This window comes from Melanostigma gelatinosum, assembly GCF_949748355.1.
Source record: "Melanostigma gelatinosum genome assembly, chromosome: 9".
Lineage (NCBI taxonomy): Eukaryota > Metazoa > Chordata > Actinopteri > Perciformes > Zoarcidae > Melanostigma > Melanostigma gelatinosum.
In genome coordinates, this window is record NC_136642.1 from 12,998,841 (window position 1) to 13,022,952 (window position 24,112).

A 24,112-nucleotide genomic window follows, 5' to 3' on the forward strand; every position below is an offset into this window, starting at 1 on the left:
AACATCTTTAGAGAACAACACAAAAGCTAAATTATAATCCAGATTCAAGGCAGTGCTGACCTTCAGCAGCCTTTTTGTCAGATCACTTTGAATCTAAATCAGGACATTTGAACAAAAAAACATGACCAAAAACATCACAACTTCAACTTATTGTTTCGATAGAGGACTGAGATTGTATTTAAGACCCAATGCTTAATTTATTAAAATAAAGACTGTTACTGCATAATTAAGTGATATATTACATTAACAACTGGTGTAAACTGGAGCAGCGTTATGAATCGATATCATTCGGCACAATAGCAAATGATCAAATGTGTGCTTGAGCTGCTTCTGCAAACAAACCTTCAGATTCACAGACAGCATCTCATCTGAATGATAAGTGAAGTAAACATTTCATACAGTCTCCTCTTGCTTACACTTAAAGGTATTTTGAGCATCACTTACAAAGACTAGGTCATTTGTATGTGTGCGCCGTGTTCCGGGTATTGCATTCTCCCAAATAGTTCCCTTTGTCTCTGTCCCGTCGTGACACTGCAGAACAACCAATTTGTTCCAACCACAGCAAAAGAAGCTGTCAGCAAGTGAATTCCTCTGAAACTCACTCACAGACTTACACTCACGTGGTTCAGAGTCATCATTGTCTTCAGATGTTTCAGCGCTTCATAGAACAGTACAATACCAGTACAGGCAAGTATGTGCTTCCAACCAACAGTTTATGTGTTCATTAACAACATCTTATCCACATAGAGTAGTACAGTGTGTTTAAATCAAATCAGCAGGGGTACAGTCTGACATAGTGACCTCACATAGATATAGATGATCGGAATTCAGTGTTTAAAAATGGCTCAAGACACAAGCTAAAAAAAAGGCACTTTCAGATGAATGAAACAGGGATATAGTCGTGTGATGAACAGAATAACCATTAAAGCCGTTATTGCTTTAATTGTAACAGTTTTATATTGCGCAGAGCCTGAAGGCATGCAGGATCACACACTGTGGTATTGCGGTGCACTCCTGCTGCAAGGATCAGCAAATCTTTACCACGACCGCTGAAGATCACAACACAGCATTGGTTCAATTCAGTGACCAGTTAATGTATCTTTCTTTTACAAAGTCAACCCCCATGTGGTATATAACAGTATTGCAATGTGGAAATCTCGAGCAACACCTACAGCAGTTTCAAGTTTCCAGGAGTTTTGTAAAAAAGGTGCCATTGCCAAGACAATGGGTTTGGGACAACAAACAGGACAGAGATCACAGCTGCTCCTCTGACAAGAAAGAAGCCAAAGAACACGGAGCCTGGAGAGTTCACAGCGTTGCTTCTCTCAGTGTCTGATGCTGCATGTGCATCAGACACGAGTCACATCCCTGAAATGTGACTCACTGTTCAACAGCGGTGCACAGCCTCAAACACTGAGCTCTTCTGCGTCCACAAACACAAGGCCACTCTTTGGAATGATGCTGATTAAAAACAGTCAATGAAATACACAATCAAATATAAAACCATTTAAGAATAAAAAAAAGTGCACAGTGTATAGGTGTTCTCTCAGAGAACTCAGTGGCTGAGGAGGATCGTTTCCCAGCTTGTAAAGGGAACGAAGGCCTTGTTGAGTCTGCCGAGCGTCTTGGTTTGTGCAGGTATCTGCAGCCTGCAAAGTCCTCCACCGTCGCTCATCTCATTGACCAGCATTCCCAGTGGGATTATACTCCGTTTCACCCGCCGACACCAGAGAGATGCGGCGTGTTGAGCCCCAAATGCGACGGGAGAGTTGTCCCGAGCGAACCTGAGGACAGGAGCGGGAAGCATGTTAATCTTCACTTGAGGGCTGAAGCGGCGATGTCAGACCAAAGACGCTCAATTATCATTTGAAAAACCTGGTTTTCAACAAGCACTTAGCATATGATTAGCCCCCCCCCCCCCCCCTTCTCCTCACACATACAAACATACAGTGCCACCCAATTGCCGCATCTCACAACCACTTGAAGTCTTGCTGCTCACCTCCTCTGGCTTCCCTGCCCCCACCACAATCAACTTCCCGTCCTCTAGTCCCACTAGGATGTGGCTGCACTCTTTGGTGACGGACACACTCCTCACAGGAACTTTCAAGGCCAGGGGCGCGACCGGAGCGTCCAGACTGTCAATCAGAGAAGAGTTAGAGTGAGGAACTAAACTTTAGACTTGCTGTACATGCTGCACTTATACAGCTATGTTCTCGATGTCTTTACCTGCATAACTCTCGTATGTGGAGCGTGCCCCCCACGGTCCCAATGATGATGTGTTCAGACACCAGGTGGAGAGCGGTCACCTCCTCCTCCATGGTGAGGGAGGACAGCAGACAGCAGTTTACCGAGTAAACATGAATGGAGTACTTGCCCTGTAGAATAAAGCAGTATTTTGTTCTATGGCGTAAGCAGGTTGAGGAACTTGTTTGCGTGCGTGTTGGTCCATACACTGTATCGTACCTTTCTATGAGAGCGTTCCTCCAGCGAGGTTTGTACCACAATGTGGCCTTCCATGCCCACCTGGAGCTCGGAGATTATGGCAGGTACACAGCTATCACCAGGAGGCCGCAGCGTTCGCAGGAACTGGCCTCGTCGAACAGTGTGCACTATCACAGTCCCATCCTGGCACACAGTGAACAGCAAGGGAGGGTCAGTGAAGGTGCCATGTAAACCGTTCTCTACTTTTTGTGCTTTGTGTGTTTCTTTTTAGTTTCCCAATGCGATCCAAAGCCACATGGACCACAAGTAGCTAGTTTATTGGAGTCTTGGCAGCCCGTCAACAGAGTCTTTAATAGATCAACGTAAAGCCCCTAAAACTACAGCTAGGCATAATGGACTCGTATGTTCCAAGACTCTTTTCTAATTTAACCGGTTTAACCAGTTAGGAAGTCATGAAAAAAAAAAAGCTCAAAATGAGAGTCAGCTGAGAGTTTGCCCGTGCTTAATTTGGTTACGTCATGCTTTTCAGGTTCGAACAACTGCTGGCTGTAGGATAGCAACATCTGTCTCATCTGGGGGTGTATCTGGTAGAGATTACATTCTCACTTCTAATGAGCAACATCACAGTTTGCTTGGAGAACATCAAAGTAGTGTTTTCAACCATTTTGAGGTTATTTACGTTTATTTCACACCCGCACAACCCTGGAGACCTCAAGCCATTTGAGAGAGAACATTTTAAAAAGACGTCTTATATAATAGTTTACTACAGAGCGGAAAAGGTTCGTAGAATTCAAGAATTATAAAATTCTAGAATAATACGATATTTGCCTTTTATTGTTGTAATTATAAGATAAACGTCCGATTCATGAATCATGAAAACAATCAAATTCTGCATATTTGTATCAAGCTTATAACTGTTCAGAGCATGTGATTTTGCTGACCTTTGACCCTGAGACAGCCATGTCCAGTTCAGTGCTGATGGCCACACAAGTGACCTCCTGGTCATGTCCACAGAGGATCTGCACTGGCCGAGGGGACAGACCGCTGGAGAAGCCGCCCTGAAAGACAAAATAAAAAGCAGAATTCATATGTGAAGCCACAGCTTTGAGCGCAGCCTCGAATCACGCACACGTGTGCAATCGATGTGAAGATGTGTACCTCCTGTAGAACCTGCCACACTATACAGGATGTGTCCCTTGAACCAGAGATGAGGTAGATGCCACAGAGATCCAGAGCCAAGCAAGTAACGACGTCTTTGTGGAACACATACAAATTTAAATAAATATGTGACATGGAAACAAAGAATATACAGTGAATATATATACACGAGTCAAACATATGTAACTGAGAACTCACCAATGTGCCGGCAGATCCTGCCCACCAGCTTGCCCTTGGCCAGCTGGGTGACACGGAGGCTGCAATCCCAGTGTCCTCCACTGAACAGCAGGCGGCCGTCGTTGGACACCACCAGCACCTGAGCGCTGATCTCCACCCCGGGAGAGAACGGGCCGCTCAAGAACCGCTGCGTTCTGCACCACAAAGCGGGGTTGGAAAGATCAAAGTCAGAACCAATAAATGAGAGTGGAGCTGTGGCCTAAATGTGGAGGAGATTTATAATCGGCACATTAAACTGTCATGACATCTGCAAATTACAACCATCCAGTGTTCAAATCCCTCTTATCATGATTTATGTCGCCTTTATGGGATCCACGTTCAAGGTCAGTTTAGAATAAGAACCGAACTTAAATTAGTTAAAACGGTCTTTGAAGCTTCACAGACAAAGAGGGGTCACGCTTCCGTCCAGCTGTCAGGGACGTTTTATGGATCTTTTGATATGATGTGAGGTAAGCAAGTTATCCCTGACTCAGTTGAGTAAAAACATAATATCCATCAGAAAAGTGAAAGCACTGAGAAAGTTGTTACTGTTGTTTTAGAGACCGCTTATGACATTCCTAGGTAAAAAACATCATCAGTATATATCATAAACCAGAAGAGCTTAACACTCACTTGGGATTGGTCATGGTGGGGTCCTTAGTGAAGGTGAAGTAGTTGGCGATGTTTTTGTCGTAGGGCAGCCAGCTGTGTGTCCCTATCAGCCCGTTTGAACTCACAGTCACCTGGAGAGAAAAAAGTGCCATTAAACAAAAGCTCAACGATTTAAATCCAATGTCTTACAGTTGTAATGATTGTGTTGAGTTTTACATGCGGCCCTTGTGGAAGTGTTTAACTGAACCGTACCAGCATATCTGAGCCCTGGATGATGAAGGAGCGATTCTGGCTCTTTGGTACCACTGCCTGGACCAGAGGAAGGCCATCGCTTACCACCTGAGACAAACACACAAGTTAACACATACATACAAATCAACATGACACTAGTTATTTATTTAGGGGAATATTAAACCCACCTCCACAAATGGCCGGAGTTTGTCGAGCTGCTCGAAGATATTCGGAGGCATAGTGTCCAGGCGGGCCAGCCGCCGAGATGCGTTCTGAGCGGACATCCGAGGGGGATGAGGCTCCTGGTTCAGAGATAGGAAAGTGGTATAAAACTTCTACTTTTCAAACAGAGCATTTTGTCGATAATCAAGAATTAGTCTGGGAGTTGTACCTTAAGGAGCTGACAGGGAGTCTGTCCAAAGTTGCTGATGATGCCTTCCAGGGCCTTGCGCTCGGTCTCATTGGCAATCGCATCCAAATCGACTGCACCTACAGGAGTGCCAAACAAGAGTGAGTCTCATATAAGAACACAAAGAAACACTGCTCATGTGTAAAGACGGAAGTGAAATATGGGACATCGGGAGCTGAAGACAAAAGAACAATCCATCCATCGGCTAGTTAGAACGAGTATTCACTGCTGCCTTACCCTCATATGTGCAGTAGTAGAAGACATTGAGGGCGTTCACTGCCTCATCGCCTCTCTGCTTGAAACCGAAGATCAGGTCAATCCACTCATGGAGGTGACTGGACACGTGCTCGCACTCCTAGAGTTTAACATACAAGTTGTTGGAAAACAAGTGCACGACTGACAAGCAAAGTTTGAAGACTGTACAACGTATGTGCAGACTCACCAGGGCCTTCCTGTGTTGCTTGATGAAGTCTTCTCTTGATGACGCCCAGCGAGGCAGCAGAACATCCGCCACTGGGTCCTGAGATATCTGCAAACGTCCCAGGTCAAAGCCTAAACAAAAAACGCTGCATTAGGTTCTTTCATAAAAGAATATTTGGAAGTCGAAGCTGCTTTCAAGCTGTCGATTTGCCCAAAGATTCAGTCTTCCTCACCGTTTATGTTCTGCAGGAATTCTGGGTAGTAGAAGAACTCCGGGATGAGCTCTTTGACGTCAGCCGGACTCTCCATGCGAGCCTGCCAGGCTGCTGCCACCGAGTGGAACTGTCTGTCTGTGCAGTCAAACCTAAACAACGGCGACGAAACGTATCAACATGAGACCGCAGTATGCGTTTTATGAAGCATAATGCACGAGCCGGCGTCCCCACCTGCCGCTCTGCAGCTGGATATGCAGAGTTGTGAACGGCTCCATGCGGATCATGTAGTGCATGACTCCTGCTGCATTAGAGTAGTGTGTGCCATAGTGGAACTTGTCAATGGTGCCTGTTGAGTCCTCAAAGCTCTCATATCTAGTGACAGACAGAAAGAATTGATTGAAGATACGGAGGGTTTAGCATTTTTACCTCATCTGTAAAATGATGCAACCTCGGTTGGCTACGGATCTCCAACCCTTTTAGTACAACCAAAACCCCACTGTCATATAAGCGCTTACTTTTCTCTGACATTCTGTGCATGGCGGGGGTTGACCACACCTACGGGTTTGGACAAGTCTCTGAAAACTGACGGGTCCTCCAGATCCAGAATGGGCGAGGTATAGTCACACAAGATCCAGGGGAACTGAAGAGAAAAAAATACAACAATCGCAACATGATGCCGTTGTTATTTTGAATCCTTTTGTCATAAAATGAGAAGAACGCAAATACATATACATAAATATAAGCAGTGCACACTGTGAGGGGAGCTGGAGTGTACTCACCACAGGATACTGAGACAGGTCGTTGTAGGTGCGTCCAGAAATGGTGTTCAGTTGCATCAAGTACTCAAAATTGGAGATTTCTCTGAATACCCATTTCTGTTCAACACATCAACATCAGATTGGTCCAACACAATCAGCAACATTCAGGTCATAACACTTCACCGAGGAACTGACTTTAGTAACTACCTGTGTAAGTCCAGATGCCTTCAGTAGCTCTTGGGGGGAGCGAGAGCCGAAGTAAAACAGGTTGGGGGGCCGCAGTCCCAGGATCCTGGAGTACACTTTGTTTCGTACCTGTGAGGGCACACATTAAGAATTTAAAAACATCTATTTGATTCTAATCATAGCGTGCGGAAGGAGATCAATTTGATCCGAGCGTCACCTTCTTCTTGAAGTTAATGAAGTAGTGAGACTGGTCGATGAAGAACAGCTCCAGGGCAGAGCGTCGCAGGTTGTAGCGCCTCAAATGCACTTCTCTGAGCTGAGACAGAGGTCTCTTGAAATCAAACCCGATTCCTAATAACACAGGCATCATTCATTTCCGTAAGAACCATTTTGAAGAACAGTAAGAAACGACAGGTGTGATGTTCACGAGCGCATATTGTCTGACCTTCCTCCGTCTCTTCTTTCTCACTGCTGCCATCGTAGAAGTACAGATGGTGGGTGGTAACCTCCAGACGACCCGGAACAACCGCCACGATAGTGATGAGCTCACAGTCTTCTGACAGAACCAGTTTTTCTTTCTGGCTCTCGTCTTCTCCCTCCACCCTGACAGCACGGGAGAAAAGGTTAAACCTTTACATATTCAAGGACTTCCAAAATTTCTTCAAGGCCTGTTTTGGAGACATCATTTTATGGCCCACAGACACGCTGTAAGCTGCTGACACCGGCATTAAAGGTTGTGCAAATGAAAGTCTCACTTGTTGTCCAAAAAGACGAGGTCTTCTTCTCCTAACTGATCATCCTCCATGTCGCTTACTTTTGCTTCCTTTGCAACAGCCAATGGGAGGGGTTCAGAGCGAGGGCTGTCAGCTCCTGAAGATAGCAACAACAAAAACATCTTTATTGCATTTAGCTTGGATTAAAAAGAGCGGAGACAATATGTTTCTAACCAGTGACATACCCATGTTGTCCCTCTGGGCACTGGCCTCACTGTGAGGATCATAGTTGTAGTTGGGCACAAGTTTGAGACGCATCTTTGAATAAGTTTCTGCATTGGACAATTTCAGCTTCACCTCTGGTTGAACTCTGGCAAAAGACGGCAAAAGAAAAAGTAGAATTCAGCACATTCTGGACAGCTATGAAATGCAAAAGGACATCATGTTTTACTCTCATAGTGAATTAAATCTTGGTCAGAGAGATTTTTTTTTAAAAAGGTTGTCTTACTTGTTGGCCCAAGCTCCTCTCTCACCAGTCAAAAGCCTGCGGAGAGCTCTCCAGTGCTGCCACACCACCCCCTGGTGACTGGAGCTCTGCTTCTGACAACTATGGTACCTGGTGTTCTCAATTCTGACTCGCTTCAGGGAGGGGTCCACGATCACTTCCTGCTTTCACACAAACGCACAGAAATGTGAGATCAGTGAAAGTGAAAGGTTTAACTCTGTATTCTTAGCAAGCTGTGACATGATGGCTGTTGCATGAGGCGTGAAAGTTTTACAACCTGAAACTTGGACTTGCTGTCAGATTTTTCCTTGTCCCTTTTATAGGCTGTATTCATCAGGTCATCGAAGCATGAATTCCAGAAATTGGACATGATGTCATGGCTCCTCCCAAACGTGTCCAGCTCATACTGCTCCATGGTGGGCTGAACCTAGAGGTGGGCAGAAGTGGACAACTCAAGAAAGTCAAAAACCTTCACGCAAGAATCAGGCAAAAAAAATAATAAAAACACATTTAATGTAGAAAACAAATGAAGTACTAAGTAAAAACAAATAAAACTAAAAATGACTAAATATAACTGCTGATATGCCACTCTAACTTGATACGAATTACAAGCTTTCATTTCTGTTACGTTTCCCATAAGCCATGATTTGACATTTTAATTTCTTAATATAACTTATACAATTCTTAAAGGAAGACTACGCATGTCAGATGCATGAAACGGGATGATTCTCTTTGTTCAAAGGAGAAACAGGACTGGAAATACACTTCCCCATTTCTTTAACAGTTTCCCCTATTCTATTTGTTGTAGGAGATATTGGAGGAGATATTTTCTACAACTACCACACAGTTTAAAGTCACCTGCTGTACCACTTCATGCTAAAACCTATAGAACTACCCCAAACATTAAAACAAATTGTAAATTGCAAACACATACACACTTAGACATGCATGCTTGAGAAATCAGCCTGGACCAAGTTTCAAAACAGTCAAGGCAGCCAAAGTTATGCCAACTGACTAATGTATTGCAGGACCTGTATACTAAAGTAATCTAAACAAAACAGATTTATGAGCGTGCACAGTCACACAGAGCGATGAAAAATCCACCTCTCAGCTGGATGTGAGCGAGTCTGGCATCCGTTTCAAGTCTGAGCATAAACTGGTCTCTGCTTAAAATACATCGAGGGGGCAGCTAGAAAGCAATTTAGGGAGTTTCGGGTTGTTTTTTTCTACTTTCTAAAGTTGTGATAGCAGTTCTAAAAATGTGGATTCGATTTCTCAGCCTAAGACCAGGAGGCAAGATTGCAAAAATCCTGAATGTACATTAATGTGACAAGGAACAGAGGCAGCAGTATCTCAGAGAGGATTGTTGATGATACCTGCCTAGTCACACAAAAGACTCCACAGACTCCTTAAACAAAAATAATAAATGAGTCTATTTTCAAATGCACAGCCAAAAGACTGACCTGCTGCTGGTAAAACCCTTGCCACTCCAGTGTGTGACAGTAGGCCTTCAGGTCCTGGGCGAAGGTGGTGCTGCCGTTAGTGACGGGCAGGTTGGGGAGTAGGTTTTGGAGAGTGACGGGGTCGGCATGCTGGTCGAGCAGTGTGCGCACGACGGGCACAATCTGGGAGAAAGTCTCTGCCTGTCCACAGCTGGTGCTGTCCACTACATCTCCGGGCCACAGGGGGGCGCCCAGCTGCCCCAGCAGGAAGCACACCTCCTCCCAGCTCAGGCACAGCACCGTCTGGAGGAGGCTGTGGAGCTTCACGTAGGCCATCACGCACACCTGAAGAGGGGAAAGAGGCAAATCACTTGCTACGCTTCCAACTCAGAGCCTGTCCATGCAGTTTATGAAGAAATATGCTGAAAACACATTTATATTGTGTAGATTTCCAGATCTACACCCCTCATGAGAGAAAGTCTTTATCGAGCAGGACTTAATCAGCATGACCCTTACTTCGGTAAAAGTAGAAAAATCACATTGTAAAAAAACCGAACTACAAGTAAAAGTTATACTTCAGTAAAAGCACAGAAGTATAATCTGCAAAATGTACTCTAAGAAATAAAAGATGAGAAGTAAAAGTGCAAAAGAAAGTTATCGGTGCAGGAAAAGAAGATGTGTAAACTGAGCTGCTCCTCAGGGAGCAGTGAGAGAGCAGCTACAGCGTGTAAAGAAAACAACTCTTTTAATCACTCATCTGGTCTTATTCTACAAGCAGCACAGTGCTGTGCAACAGCAGCCATAACTCTGAGGAGCTGCCCTTTCATACAGAACACTCCCTAATATGAATGACTGCAATATCTTGGAAACGAAACCCATAGAAGGAATGCTATTTCTAAACTGGCTTTATCAGAGTTCTCTTATCAAGTTAAATAAATACTGTACACCCCTTTTTAATTTATTTCCAGCAAAATTCAATCGCACAGGTGTTCGGGTTGTGAAAGACATGTACAGTGAGAAACCGTTATGGTTGGTGTACTGGCTCGGTGATGGACAAGTTGAATGTGCAGCTGACCTGTGAGTGCTGCTGTTTGATATATCCAGTGATGATACGCAGGCCAATCTGGGCCATTTCCTTCAGTTCTGTGTTCCCAGGGCTACCAGGGGTGCTGTGCCAGGCCTTCAACTTGTCCAGCAGGTTTACCACCCCCTCAAATATCTGCAATACAACAAAAAGCGTCAACAAAAGGATTCAACAAAAAGGCTAGACCTGTTCCCACACCTTGCAGCATCTACGACAACCTAAACCCATTCAGGACATCATATACAGCGTAACCCGCCTTTAAAAAGATGATTCAGATGCTACCTACACCCAACCACGACTCTCCACCCTTCAGTAAGACATGACGGGAACATCTTCCCTCACATTAAACAACCACTGACAACAACCACACCCAGCTGTCCATACTTTCTGTTCAATGTTTGACAATCAAGGGTTAATATTACTTATTATTATTTACTCATCCAATGTATCCATCAACATTCTATCATCATGACAATGTAGTCCGACATTCAAAGATTTATTTTGTATCTTAATCATTGTATTTTGTAGCCCCAGCACAAATTATTGTGGCTTCTTGAACTAATAAAGCCGAATGACAGCATTACTTTAAAGACAACACCCTCGATTGTTCTGCACACAGTGTGTGCCGTCAGCAGGAACCTGCTGCATTGCTTTTTGGCAGGAGAACACTTATAATTCATCAGCAATCTAAACTCCACGGGTGTTGAATAGGTCTATTTGTCGAAAGCAAACATGCGGCCTGCCTTGCACTGGAACATAGTAAACTCCTACAGCCTGTACTGCACTGACAGAGAAGTCTCACGACTGCTTCTGTCTCACTACTGTAAGCAATTTTCAAATTTGGGCTACAACTCGGTAGGTGTTAAATCCATGCTGCTGGAATATCATCCAACAGTTCTGTTTGGTTTATTAACAATGTTCTTATGTAGTTGTAAGATATAATATCAGGCTTTGTCAGGAATTAAGGGCTTATTTACTCCATCGTCCCTTGTGAATTCAAAGTCGACCAACCTTTATCAAGATGGGGGCACTCCATAATCATGAAATTACCCAAACAGAATATGTCAGTGGTCCATATGTTTTAGATGGGATAATACGCGATATACCTTTTCACTCCACAGCGTGTGGTTGTCTGTACCCTCAGCAAACAGGAAGTCCTGCAGCAGCCTGAGGAGCCGAACCAAACTGGGACAGAAAGGCAGAGACACTCCCTGGGCGTCCCTCAGGTCGGACAGAGACGACTCCAGCATCATCTCCAACAGACTGGCACACAGAGTGGCAAACAGACTATGACTACATACGCCCCAGTGTGTCACAATAACATATTTGGATGTTCAGACAAAAACGTGACACGGCTGTAGGTGTGGCTCAATTTGTTTTTCCATTGCCAGACGGCTTCAACGTTAATTCAACGTGCGCGTTAGCGGAGGGCAAGTACAATTGAAATCACCGTCACTGACCTGCGTTTGATGTCATCGGGAGGGCGGACCAGTTGGCAGGAGGAGCCCAGTTTGGTGAGAACAGAAAATACCTGTCCTCTCTCTCGCCACACCACGTCCTCCGTCGTCTCCGCCCCGCTCCGGCTCCACAGCACGGAGAAGACAATGTTGGTTAGCAGGTTGCACAGCTCTTCCTCAGGTGTCTGCTGTAAAGCAAACAAGACTCAGTCCCACATCCCAGAAAAAAAAAAATCGTAGACATTAAACTCTCAAATAATGGGCTTGATTACCAGTTATTGTCTAAGCTGAGGAAGCAGCCATACCTGTGGGTTGGACGTATTGGAGATTGTGTCTCCAGTTGGAGGGTCTGTCCCATAGCTGGTATCATCCAGCACGTTGGACAGACTGGAGCTCTTCCTGGGTCTGGCAGGTGGAAAGGGTTTGCAGTGCTCAAGAGGAGATGGTGTGTTTGTCAGACTACCTGCAGGAGTGTGTGTGACAGTGTCTCCCATGCCCCCTGGCTCCATATCAAACGGGTTGCTAAAGGGGGATTGGGGCTGGTAGTCTCTCCCCACCTTGTCCGGGCCAGATGTGGGGACATCAACCACGTTGGAGGTGGAGGACGAGTGACTTCCTTGGTCCACCGAATCAAAATACTTAAAATTGAGGGAGCCGGTGAAGGTTTTAGGCGTACCTTCACCTCCGCCTCCACTTGGAGGCGACTCGGATAAATCAGAGAATCCATCAGAGATGTCCCGCCGGCCACCTTCATCCTCATCATCCTCGATGTCCTGCGAGGTGCGGTAGCTCAGGAAGGTGTCCGAGTGCTCGTCTTCTATTACCAGAGCCTGATGCCTGAGCAGCGGTGGCCGGTAGTTTGGCTCGAAGGAGCTGTGGGTGCTGGAGCCTGCGATGCTGGCAGCATGGGAGTCATAAAACTCTTTGACATAGAGCTTGGTCAAAACATCCTGCCAGCCGGGCTGCCTTGCAAGCTGCTTCACATAATCTTCGTTGGAGTAGATCAGATGAAAGAGCTGCGGAAATATCAGAGAGGAACAGAGGAAGAGGTTGTTTTCATTACAAGGATGATAAATATGCTTCGGCTGTAGCGTCACACTCAAAAGTTGACTGTGGTTGTTCTAGCAGAAATGTGAATAAAGTGAGCAGACTGACCTTGCGGCAGACGTCCAAGCGGACAGTGAGCTCAGCTCGATGGGATAGACAGACCACAGCCAGGAGATCTCGGAAGTTGGGGGTCGCATCTGTCGGGTGGCAGCAAATTTTATTGTATTTTAAAGTCCTTTGGAGCCTATCTCTTGATCAGCTTTCTGGTATAGATTATGGATCATTTATAAACTCAAGAACTATGTAGTATGAATGTGTAACAACCATAAACTCAAGACAAAGTTACGCGTCTCTTATTCTTATCGGTTTAGTTGTTGTGGTGAGCTTATAAGCAGCTGTAGATTCTCAGAAAAGTCCCGATGAAGCAGATGAGCTTTTGAACGATAAAACTGCTCGCTTGACTTCTGACGTTATTGAGAAACACTCAACATTTCCAGTTCACTAGACCCGAGAGACATTACCTGTAGCAAGGACCTGCTCGTACAGACATCGCACGGTGGTCATGGTTACCGGAATTTCATCAAGGAGACAAACCAGGCCAAGATATCCGAAATCCTTCAGTTTGATGCGCTGCTTGTTGCGCTCAGAAACACGCTCGCTTTTAAGGAGTTTGTATAAAACCTGCAACATCGAAAGGAAAAAAAATGTAAGAGGTTTTTTAATCTGTTTTGACAATACATCACATGGGAGTTTGCAGTGAAAGGCAAAAATGTGTCAAGTGATAAGCCGAGTCTTTCGCTCTCACCCTGAAGACCCTCTCTCTGGCCTCGTCTCCGAAACTTGGAGTGAGCATCAAGCAGTACAGCTGCTCCACGCCCCATTCCAGCAGCACGGCCTGCACCTGCTCACGAGGAGGGCTGCTCTTCAAGAGTTCATAGAGCACATCCAAGGCCCTCACAGCCTGATGAAGAGAGGAGAAGTCACAAGGAATGAGGAGCGAAGTGAATGAGGATGATGAAATGCCAAGAAATATGGATTTAGGGAGGGTTTCAGTTTTAAGTGGTCACAAGAGGAGTTTGAAAGTACGCAGATGCCAAAACATGAGAGTGAAATAGGTGGAGGATCAGGGTTCATTTGGCGATGGAAGTAAAATATCATGCTAAAAAGGTCAAATGATAACAAAATTTGAACTCGCTAAAGAAACACAGATGAAAGATATGAGCACTACCTGCTTCTCTTCTCCGACAGTCAGAATGTAGGCGAGGACACTGTGAAGGTCTTCTGGTGTCGGAGACTTGAGAAAGTCTTTCAGCAAGGCGAACAGAGAGCTTTGAATCATCTGCTTTTCTTCAGACAGACTGCTGCCATCTCTCTCCACACTATGGCCAAAGGTGTTAGCAAAGAAATAAATCAATTATCTTAATGAATTTATAATATAGCAATAAGTATGTTTGGACTAACCTTTGAACTATTCAACTCTTAATACATATATATATATCTGTGTCTTATTTTGCAACCATATTGTGAATGTGAAAGGTTCACCTGTAGAATGTGCGAATGGTATCCAGAACATACTGGACCCCGTACTTCCTCTTCACGCGCTGCTTGCCTTCGTTTATCACAGACGCCAGGTACTGCACGTGGGCTTTGGAAGAAAGAAAAACACTTTTGTCATCTCTCTCCCGTTTTTAGAAATGTCAAACCAATATTCAAAGTTGCACCGAAGAAGTGCATTCAGTTACAAAACATGGTATCAAAGTGTAGCTTCAGGCACAAATCCTCTTTTAATCTTTGCCACTGGCTGAACTCAAAACATGAATGTATTCTATCTCTGCTTTCAGCCTCCTCTTGCTCCTTTCAGTCACACATGTAAAAAAGGGACACAAACAGCTTCGGCAGACATGAAAAGGTCCACAGGTGCAATACTCCACAACATTAGGGCTGCCTGTGCCTTACCCAGACAAACAGTAAAATGGCTTTTAGTCCAGATGCGGAAATCAAATAGAAGGTGGTGGTAGAGTTGCTGTAGAAGTGTGCTGTTGCCCTCGTGTAAAACCTGCTCCACCAGCAGCTGACAGGCCATTAAAACGTTCATGTCCATCATACTGTCAGGAACCTGCAGGAGAGGAAGCAAGGAGGAGGGGTTGTGTTTGTTTTCATTTATTTGGATTTATCTGTGCACAAGGGTTTGTGGAGCATACTATTTTTAGTAACACTTGAGGCTGGAGAAGTGTTGCACTCAGTTGAGTGCATATTCAGTACAAGTGTTTGTGTTCAGTGTATGCCTACAGTATGTGGGTTTCTGTCTTTGCCGCTCTCAAATGTGGAAACCTCGTGTGACTATTGTGACATAGTTTCCTTACAGGATGCTCCACCTTAACGTCACATATTTCAAAATATCCTGTCAGACTAAAAGCATGTCTGTGCTGCACCAACGTAACAGCCGATTGGCTGCTACCATCAGAGATTCACTTTAACACTGTGTGACAATGTAAACCTCTGAACGCAAACACATGTCATCAATTTTGAAGAAATCATCGCTGTCATACTGAACTAGGCCGACAGATAAATCAGCAAATCAGATCAACTGTGTTGCCCATTACAAAGCAACGGAGGTTTGTCTATGACATGGCTCAGCATCAAACACAGCTATCATTGTACGGCCATCACTGTGCCTACTTTATACAGGTTTCTCCTTCATTCCCAACATACTATTACTACTATATAAGCAGCAAAAAGCTAACAAGATGGTTTGTTGTGAGACTGGCCTGTGTGAGACCCACTAAGCAGTTTAGAAACTGACATTTATCTGCTAAATATTACACCAACAGGAGGAACACTTGTGTATCACAACTCATTGTGAATTCCATGTCTGTCATTTTTCAAATTTGGTTTTAATCTCCATATCATTTTCGGAGCAACAGATTTTAAAACTGATGTTCTTTGTTCGCAGAGAGAGCGAGCGAGCAAGCTGGTCAAACTCTGCATAAATTTCCCCACGCAAGCATATGATACTGTCATTTTTAAAAGAGCCACATCTATTTCAACAACCCCATACCCACTCATTACACTGCAACTACACAGCAGAACTACAATGGAAAAGGTCAAATATTCCGTTCTTCTCGCAATTAGTTCCCACTTGCTAGAGCGAACCGACGTGCAGGGCGCTTACTTTGCTGAGCATGGCTCCTATTGTGCTCGGCCCATGGCAGTGCAGCAGGCTCTCTTGATTGACAGAGTGATGCCGAATCAGGTTCTTCACCATCAGCAGGAAGGCTGCGATGCTGTTTCTCTCTAGTCTTACCTCTGAAAGAAAAAAAAAATAGGGCAAAACAACTGTTAAGATTTCCTGTGTAACCCACAGACGTATTTATGCATTACCAAGCATTTTACTGAGATTATCATATCACAGGATGAGCCAGGGTATTCGTGTCACTTTTGTTATGCCGTTTGTTCCATTTATCTCATTTTGTTCACATTAGACGTGTGACTGTCGAGCACATCCCGTCTGTCCTTGCATCATGCATTGTGTGTAAACTCTGACTCGCTACCATTCATCACGTCTTCTGACTCTGAACTGCACTGAAACAAATATTTAGCATTTAGCACTGCAAAGATAACCAGGAACAACAACACAGTTAGCCCTCACAATGCAGGAGATAATGGATTTATGATACTTGAATTTTGATATACCAAAATTACAAAAAAGCTGACCTGCAGACTCGTTCAGTGGCAGCAGCATAGCAGCAGGGCTTCTGGGGGAGGTGAGCTCTGGTCCCACCAGGTCTGAGATCTCCTGACTGCCGTTGCAAACCTGCTCAGTCTCACATACCTGCTCAAGCAGGGGCAGCAAAACCCCGATACCCCCCACCACGTTTACAACATCCTGCAGGGGGGACAAAAAACAACTATATTTTTGTAACCTTCCACATTAGTCAGAAATAGAGTCAACAACGAGCACCGGCTCAAAAAGGAAGCAGCATGACAGCAGGCAACATGACTGATGTTACACTGATCTGACTCTTGTCGTATCTAACCTTGATGTCCCAGTTCACTACCCTGTGTCCTGTAAACCTGCCATCATATTGGTGATTGGGCGACAGGTCCAGACATATGTGGCCCTTGAAGGCCTGTAGAAAACACATGCACAAATGTAAACAACAAGTATGTTACTGTGTTGTTGGTTTGTTCACTTAATGAAAGCAGTGTAATAAAATGTGCAAGTTTGTTTGTGTTTCAGTGGGGTCACCTGTGGAGTGTAGTAGAGCAGAAGCTTGCTGTTGAGATCAGACAACTCTCCCTCTGCTTTGAATAAGGACACGTGATTGGGGCCTGTGATGGAGAGCAGAAAATAATGTCGGCCATTATGCAAACATTACTTGGTTTACGTGAAAGAAAAATAGGAGTATTCTGTGTTTTTGTTTATTACGGTTCCTTTACATTTGATTGTTGGGTGGACTCTGCAAAAACTGGGTGATGTGTAGAATAAACAACATTTGCTTTGTAGCAGAGGGTGACTTACCTGCAGCATGCAGAGCTCTTGTCTGTGTCTGCTGCAGAGCCTCGTGGCAGATGAAGGCGGTGCCCAGGAGCCCATCCAGAGACGTGGGTGTTCCCCACTCTGTGTCTTGCAGTCCTGCTGGGATGGTGTGCACGGGGGAGTCTCCCAAAGCCCCCCCGCGGCCTCCGGCAAAGGTGGCTGGGAAGGACTGGGAACGGCTGAGGGAAGGGCCATAGGAGGGGAAGGCAAACTCAGGCGATGGGTTAGAGTGCGAGGACTGGAACAGGTTGGGGGAGGTGGTGGTGGTAGTGGTCCGATGGCCTGCAGATCCAATGCAGCAGGAGGTAAAAGGCTTCAGGAGTCAGGTTCAGGCGGGGAGAGAGAAAGAGGAAGTTAGATTAATAAAGGAGAACTACTCAGCTAGAATACGTCCATGGCCAGGTCACATTAGATTCTAGTTTCAGTTACCTCACTGAAAGATGGAAAGCGAAGCTGAGCAGTTTTACGCTGCTCTCCGTCGATGTAGATGGTGACCAGGTTCTGACCAAACGGACGACGGCCTGGGATGTGGACTATAGCCACGGAGTGCTGTGATGAGTGAGACATGAAAGAGCACACTATTTTCTTCTGGTGACAAAAAGCAAATTTGGTGCTAAACGTTTGGCGCTTACAAAGATAAATCTCTGTTTTGAGGAACTAGAGCAACACAGTCTCACAGTTGACAGCTTTCATGTACCCTGTATTGGTAGACCGCCAGCTACTTATCTCTTTAAGAAGTACACTCCCCAATTTCTTACAGTAATTATGCTCCAAGGTTACATGCCCAGACAGCGCCCCTCAGCACATTGATGTGTGATTTTATCCTTGATCAAATCTATTTTTATAATCGGACAGACAAATGTTGGCCAAAATTCCTGCTGTACTAGGTGTGTCCCCACTCACCCAGCATGAGTCAGTCAGTGGGTGCTCTGGCAGCGCGACAGCCATGTAGTCTTTCTTTGTGCAAACAGCCACCACCAGCACTCCCTCCATGGTGAAGAAAGCCTCCAACCCAGTTCCACTTGCTGTGAAGAAACTTCACACACAAAAAAAAAACACATTATGTCACAAAAAAAGTGTACAACGCAGCCATATACATATGAAAGTTTGCAACTTCACTTCTCGCAAGTGTACCTGTAGAGCTGCTTCCTGCGTGGTCCCTTTCCCATGTCATGCTGAGGCCCTGTACTAGAGGTGGCAGAGGATTTACGGCTGTTGGAGAACTCCATGTTGAGGCAGAGCCAGGCGTGAAAGGCAAAACCGCTGCCTGGCCAGCGTTGGACCGTGGGCACCATAATACCAGCCATGGGGGGCGTAAGATCAAAGTACTGCAAGGCACTGCCCTGGCCTTCTCTGGCCGCTATGGCTGAGAGCACTTGAATGACGCGAGCGCAGTAAGGGTGCACTTTCCCCACCACTGCGCCATTGTCCTGATCCACCCTGAGCAGTCTGAGCAGGCTCTTCAGCTCCTCTGGTCTCAGACACAGGGAGCCCAGGTCCTGCAGGAGGCCCAGCAGGGTGTCTGCACACTGCCGGTCAAGATTCTGGGGCTGTGAGAGCACCTGCAGCAGAGCCCCCACCATGTCCGCCTCCACAGCCACTGTGCGGCAGGATAAGGAGCCACCACAGACCGCAGCCAGCCATTGGGCCACCAGCAGCTGAAGGTCCCTCTGACTCGACAGGTCAGGCAGCCACTGCAGGAGCAGCAGCAAAGGCTGCTCGTTACTAATGCCAAGGAGATGGGCGTGGGCATGCTCGCCCTCCACTGCCTGGAGACAGAGAGGAATAAAAACAGTGAGAACAGAAAATGAGGTTAAGACGTGGCCACGTGGCCAATAACTTGCACCCCAATTCAAATAGGAACACGGTCATCAATAAGTGCTAATTGACTTCTACTGCCTCTGCACTCAGTGGGGATAAAGAGGAAATGAGTGTTTCACCATGTTCATCAGCTCCTGCAGAAGCCTTTTGGTGGGTTGTCCTTGACTCTTCAGCACATCAAACAGCTGGGAGTAGCCAATCCTCTCCTTGAAAACCTCCTGAGGGGGAAGGAGACAGAAATAGGCTGAAGAGCGGCTCCACAAGGGATAACTAGTTGGCACACATTTAGAAGAATTACAATTAAATTTCCGAAATGAATTTTTGCTGGCGTTGTAGTCATCATAGTATGATATGCTTTATAATACATGTACAGAAGAATGAAGGATGCATGATTTAACCATAGTGGATCACAAAGGGCCTTACCTTAGCAGAGGGTGAGTTACTCATTATAGCTGTGAGGACTCCTAGCGCATGAACTGTAATATTGTCTGATCCTTTCACCAAAACCTACATCAAAATAATGATTGTGTTAAAATAATGTAACCAAAGCCCAAAAAAAGTTGAACATTCTAACTGCACATGACCAAAAATGAAAACAAATCAATTCTGAGGAAGTCTCTCACCAAGTGAATGAATGATTATTCCACACCACAATTATTGGAGCACACTGGGTCGAAGTAAGCGCACTGCTGGATCAGTCACTAAACAATCGCCTCTTTGTTAATTACTGATAGATTCCCAGCATGCAAAAACCAAAGCCAACCACCAAGAAAAAAAGAAAGAAAAAGGGCAGCTATTGCTGGAAATTGGGCAATATCAAAACCCCAGAACACGAGCCACAACCGACAGAGCAGCCAAAATACCATGAAAAGAAGGAAATACATGCATTTCAAAAACAACCATTTCATGCAGTATGAAAAACACAACATGCTCTTCTTGCCTCGCGTTGTCAACAGGGAATTCAGCCTCTAATTACGAATGTGATACAAATCAACACTCCCACACAAGCAAAGATGAATCCTCTCGCTGATAATTCGAATCTTAACTTTTCAACGTGCATAAAGTTCGCACCAGCTTGTAGTTTCTTTTATTTCAAGACGGATTCAAGTCGCCCCAAAATAACAGTCAATCACATACAACACGGGCTGTAAGTGGGTACATACTTCAGATGGACAGAAGAGACAGATTGAAAAGGGAACTCTAGACGACAATTATCACATATAACCACACTACCTGCTTTATTTACAAATGAGTGTAAGCCAGACTTCCTGCCCAAAGCTTCCTGTTTAAATAGCTCAGAGCAGCTTACGAGTAGAGAGAAGGCTGAGTTTCCTGCTGACAGACCAATATCAACACCAAGTAGGGGAAAGTACCTGGTCCACTTCGACCTCTGAGAGTAAACATGTAGTGGGGTCAGAAACAACCTCACGCTCCGGGCTACGCATGTTGCTCTGAAAGAGCTGCAGGACACGCATACACACACACACACACACACACACATACACACACACACACAACACAAAAAGACAGACAATTAGACAAAACAAAAGTCATCTGTCAGGTGACAGGTTTGATCCTGGTCTGTCAATAGCCGCAGCGGGATACATATGTTGTAGCCATGTGTGGAAAACATAAGCATACATTTTTTTGTGATATTTCACATTGAACAGCAGAGGTGTGGAGAACTGGAAATGACAGCAATATAAACCGGTGACAGACAGACACATTTTAAATGGACAGGGGTCTGACCTTGCTGTTCTGAACAAGCCTGAGTATGTGTTCAAAGCAGTTGTTGTTGAGGAACACGGCCTGCAGGACTGGCCTGTCAGAGCACTGCAGGATCTCAGGAACAGCAGCTAAAATTGACAACAAGGAGGATGTTGACATGCTGGTATAATCGATAATTTGGCCTTCATGCTGATTGAGAGAGATAAATAAAATGGAATGCTGTACGTTAAGCGAGATTTGAGACCGAGTGGACATGCTCTTACTTAGCATTTGTCTCTGGAGGGAGATGAGGCTGTCCTCCCAGCTCTGCCTCTCTAGCTGCTCACTGATCAGTGGACGGTTCCAGTTGAGGAGCTGGAAGTAGCTCTCCAGGATCATCTTGATCTCCACCTGCCGCTCCGCAGGGCTGCTGGAGTGCAGGAGGTGGATCATCGCGGTCAAGCACTGCAGGGTCAGCTGTGAGAGCCCTGTGCTCTTGGGTTCAGGGGAGGTCCGGCTGCACCAAGCTCGCAGAACGGACAACAGGTCAGCAACAGAGTGAGGGGTGATGGAAAGAAGGCCATTCTTCTGGAAAAAGAATATGGACACAGTCACCCCACTGTAATTAGTTCTAATCTGCATGTGCAGCGTTTTCACAATAATTAATGACGCAGAGGACAGCAGACCTTTCCTCCACTGATGATAGCACCCTGGAGAAGGACGAATCTGAGTGTGAGGAGCTCTGGCATCTGCTCGCTTTCCTGGAGACTTTCTGTGAACATGTATTCAAGCCAAGGAACAATGTCATGCAAAACCAGCTTTCACGTAACCACAGTACAGAAAACAGTAACACAGTGCTGTCAATATATCATTTTGGTTTGTTAAAATTAAGAAAAACAAGAATAAATGTAAAATGTTCATAGTATAATGGCTGAGCAAAAGCTTCCCCTGCAAGCCACGTCTATCATTAAGAGTTACGTGAAAAAAGAATAGCCAAAGCCTTGCTGATTGGCTAGGTATTACACAATTAGTACTTAACATTTCTAAGCATGCTATTACAGTTTAATCCTCCTAAAATGTAGACATACTGAAACTTGCCCAGGCTGTGATTTCCCCCATGGCTTATAGATTAGTGCTCGCTAATCAAATGGGCTTCTATAATTAGAATTGCTTGGACTCTGGTGATTGAAACCTGATAATTAGATGCTGAACAATTTAAGTTTTTAGCCAAAACCTAAAGCTCTTCCTGACCGGACTGACCAGTTATTTTCCATTATCAGCAACATGGCAAAGAATGATTAACTAGGAGATTTGGAGAAAATAAAAAGGTCCTGGTATTTCATGTTAAAGATGACAGAACTAAGCTGTGTTTAGGCAGCGGTGGGAACAGTGGGATTCTTGTGGTATGCGAGGTCTGACAGAGATCACAGTGAAAGAGCAGACGGAAGGGAGCGTCTCACCATGAAAAAGAGCAGGCAACTCCTCTGGCAAGGCCAGCGGGGAGAACTTATACTTGTTCCTCTCCAGCGAGCTCACCGCCTCCCTGTAACACACAAAGCCTCGAGTTACCGCACTGACTCACATCACGCCTAGTCAATCAAGGGCTGCCACGAATACTGCCGGCACTAATGAGGTTTGACTTCAAGGCTTGGAGGCAACAAGCACGGGTGGTTACACATCACACAACGGTTGGGCAAGATGTTAAATGCACACCATAGTGTAAGGGTATTGTGACTGAATCCCACCTCCCACACAGTGTATCTCCAGGGTGCAGCAGCACACACTCACCCTGCCAGGCGTCTCCTCCACGTCTGATAAGGGTCAAACAGGTTTTCACACAGCACGAGTCCATACTGCACAACCGTCTGCAGAGAAGACTGCTCCCCTTGTCCCTTCTTAAGCTGTCCAAAATAAAAAGTTTAGACTCACATTCACACATGTGTAACGCATGACCAGCACAGCTACACCTGTCTTTGACATTCCTCAGACAACACATTCCAGTACATTGACTAGAAGTTCGACAACTCACCCATTTTCTCTTTTAAGTGTAAACTAGTTCTGTTACTTCTGTGTGAGGATGTTCCTGTTCACTGTCTCGCTGCTGTGTATCACACTTCTGCACAGTTTGGCTTTAGGAGCACTAAATGATCTTTGGATGCTTGATATACTGAGCATGCAGTGGAGCCAAGTCCTGATGTAAATCACTGAAATCTGTGTCCTGGTTGAGCGAATGTTCATAAAGGCCTTACCTGGTCCAAACAGAAACTCAAAAGCTTGATGGCTTCGAAAACAAAATCAGGGGTCTTCTCTGGGTTGATGTTCTCCATATTCCTAGAAATAGAGAGAAACTTGTGCAATTGAGTGTTAAGAAAATCGGCCTGATGTTTACCCAATATGACCATTTTAGGCACAAAAAATACACAGAATGTACATGTGAGGGACAACTTCCTGTGATGGAGTTGCAGCCCGTTTACACAACCTGCATTGCAATTTCATGAATGTAATTCAAACTGTAGTTCATTTGGTTCCCTTTTCTACCATTGCTTCTTTTTTTTTATAAGTAAAGATTTCATTTTAAATAAAGGAAATTGATACCCAATTTTGTACATTACCTCAAGTCAGGTACACTTTAATTTACTGAAAAAAACAGTCTTTAACAATCATTGGTCTCTAGTACCTGCCTGAATATAGTTTTACTATAAATAGTACTGCCACAAGGCATATACACAGCAGGCTGGGCCCTCACCTGCAGATAATGATGAAGAACTTGATGAGGAGCAGGGGGTGAGGGGTGGTGCTGTTGGGCTCAGCAGTGTCGGAGAGGTGCTCGGCACTCTGCCATAGCTGAGTGCCGAGGAACACCAGGACCTCCCTGGGGAGCAAGGGCACCTCGGAGCTGCACTCCTCCGGCCTGGAAGATGTGAGAGGAAGATGTGGGTAGAGAGGGGATGGGAGGCAGTAGCATAGAGGCAAAGGGCGTCGTAACAGGGGCTGCGTTTACACATAACATAAACATGTCAAAGCGGTATATCGCTACCGAAGGTCAGAGTTCATCTTGCTTTGGGGAATAAAACCCGGTGGGAGCTTCTGGCAGTGTAGTTTGTTACTACTACTCACCTCCGAGGCTCCAGTGAATGCACATCAATGAG

The 24,112-nt window shown here is 45.3% G+C and overlaps 1 protein-coding gene across 2 annotated transcripts; it reads right to left on the minus strand.

Moving 5' to 3' along the window:
* On the minus strand, positions 1–23,782 carry nbeal2 (neurobeachin-like 2). Of its 2 annotated transcripts, XM_079275704.1 has the most exons (53): positions 23,710–23,782; positions 23,213–23,294; positions 22,752–22,864; positions 22,424–22,506; positions 21,650–21,735; positions 21,248–21,551; positions 21,006–21,112; positions 20,630–20,716; positions 19,680–19,763; positions 19,376–19,474; positions 18,570–19,204; positions 18,339–18,471; positions 17,865–17,984; positions 17,418–17,748; positions 17,145–17,227; positions 16,933–17,025; positions 16,610–16,781; positions 16,068–16,201; positions 14,852–15,011; positions 14,438–14,540; positions 14,124–14,274; positions 13,701–13,856; positions 13,417–13,576; positions 13,004–13,092; positions 12,154–12,864; positions 11,852–12,036; positions 11,498–11,654; positions 10,383–10,526; positions 9,329–9,652; positions 8,143–8,292; positions 7,869–8,026; positions 7,606–7,730; positions 7,403–7,517; positions 7,093–7,250; positions 6,865–6,998; positions 6,669–6,776; positions 6,483–6,578; positions 6,219–6,343; positions 5,935–6,075; positions 5,722–5,852; positions 5,511–5,620; positions 5,306–5,423; positions 5,051–5,148; positions 4,848–4,961; positions 4,681–4,767; positions 4,450–4,559; positions 3,799–3,971; positions 3,601–3,695; positions 3,384–3,500; positions 2,464–2,625; positions 2,227–2,375; positions 2,000–2,135; positions 1–1,784 (listed from the first exon to the last, which is right to left on the minus strand). In XM_079275704.1, the coding sequence occupies exons 2-53, from the start codon at positions 23,288–23,290 to the stop codon at positions 1,677–1,679; spliced, it is 8,100 nt and encodes a 2,699-aa protein (XP_079131830.1). In that variant the 5' UTR covers positions 23,291–23,294; positions 23,710–23,782; the 3' UTR covers positions 1–1,676. The 2 variants fall into 2 exon arrangements, with proteins under 2 accessions (XP_079131830.1, XP_079131831.1); XM_079275705.1 differs by lacking the exon at positions 20,630–20,716.
* Between the last annotated feature and the right edge of the window lie 330 nt (positions 23,783–24,112).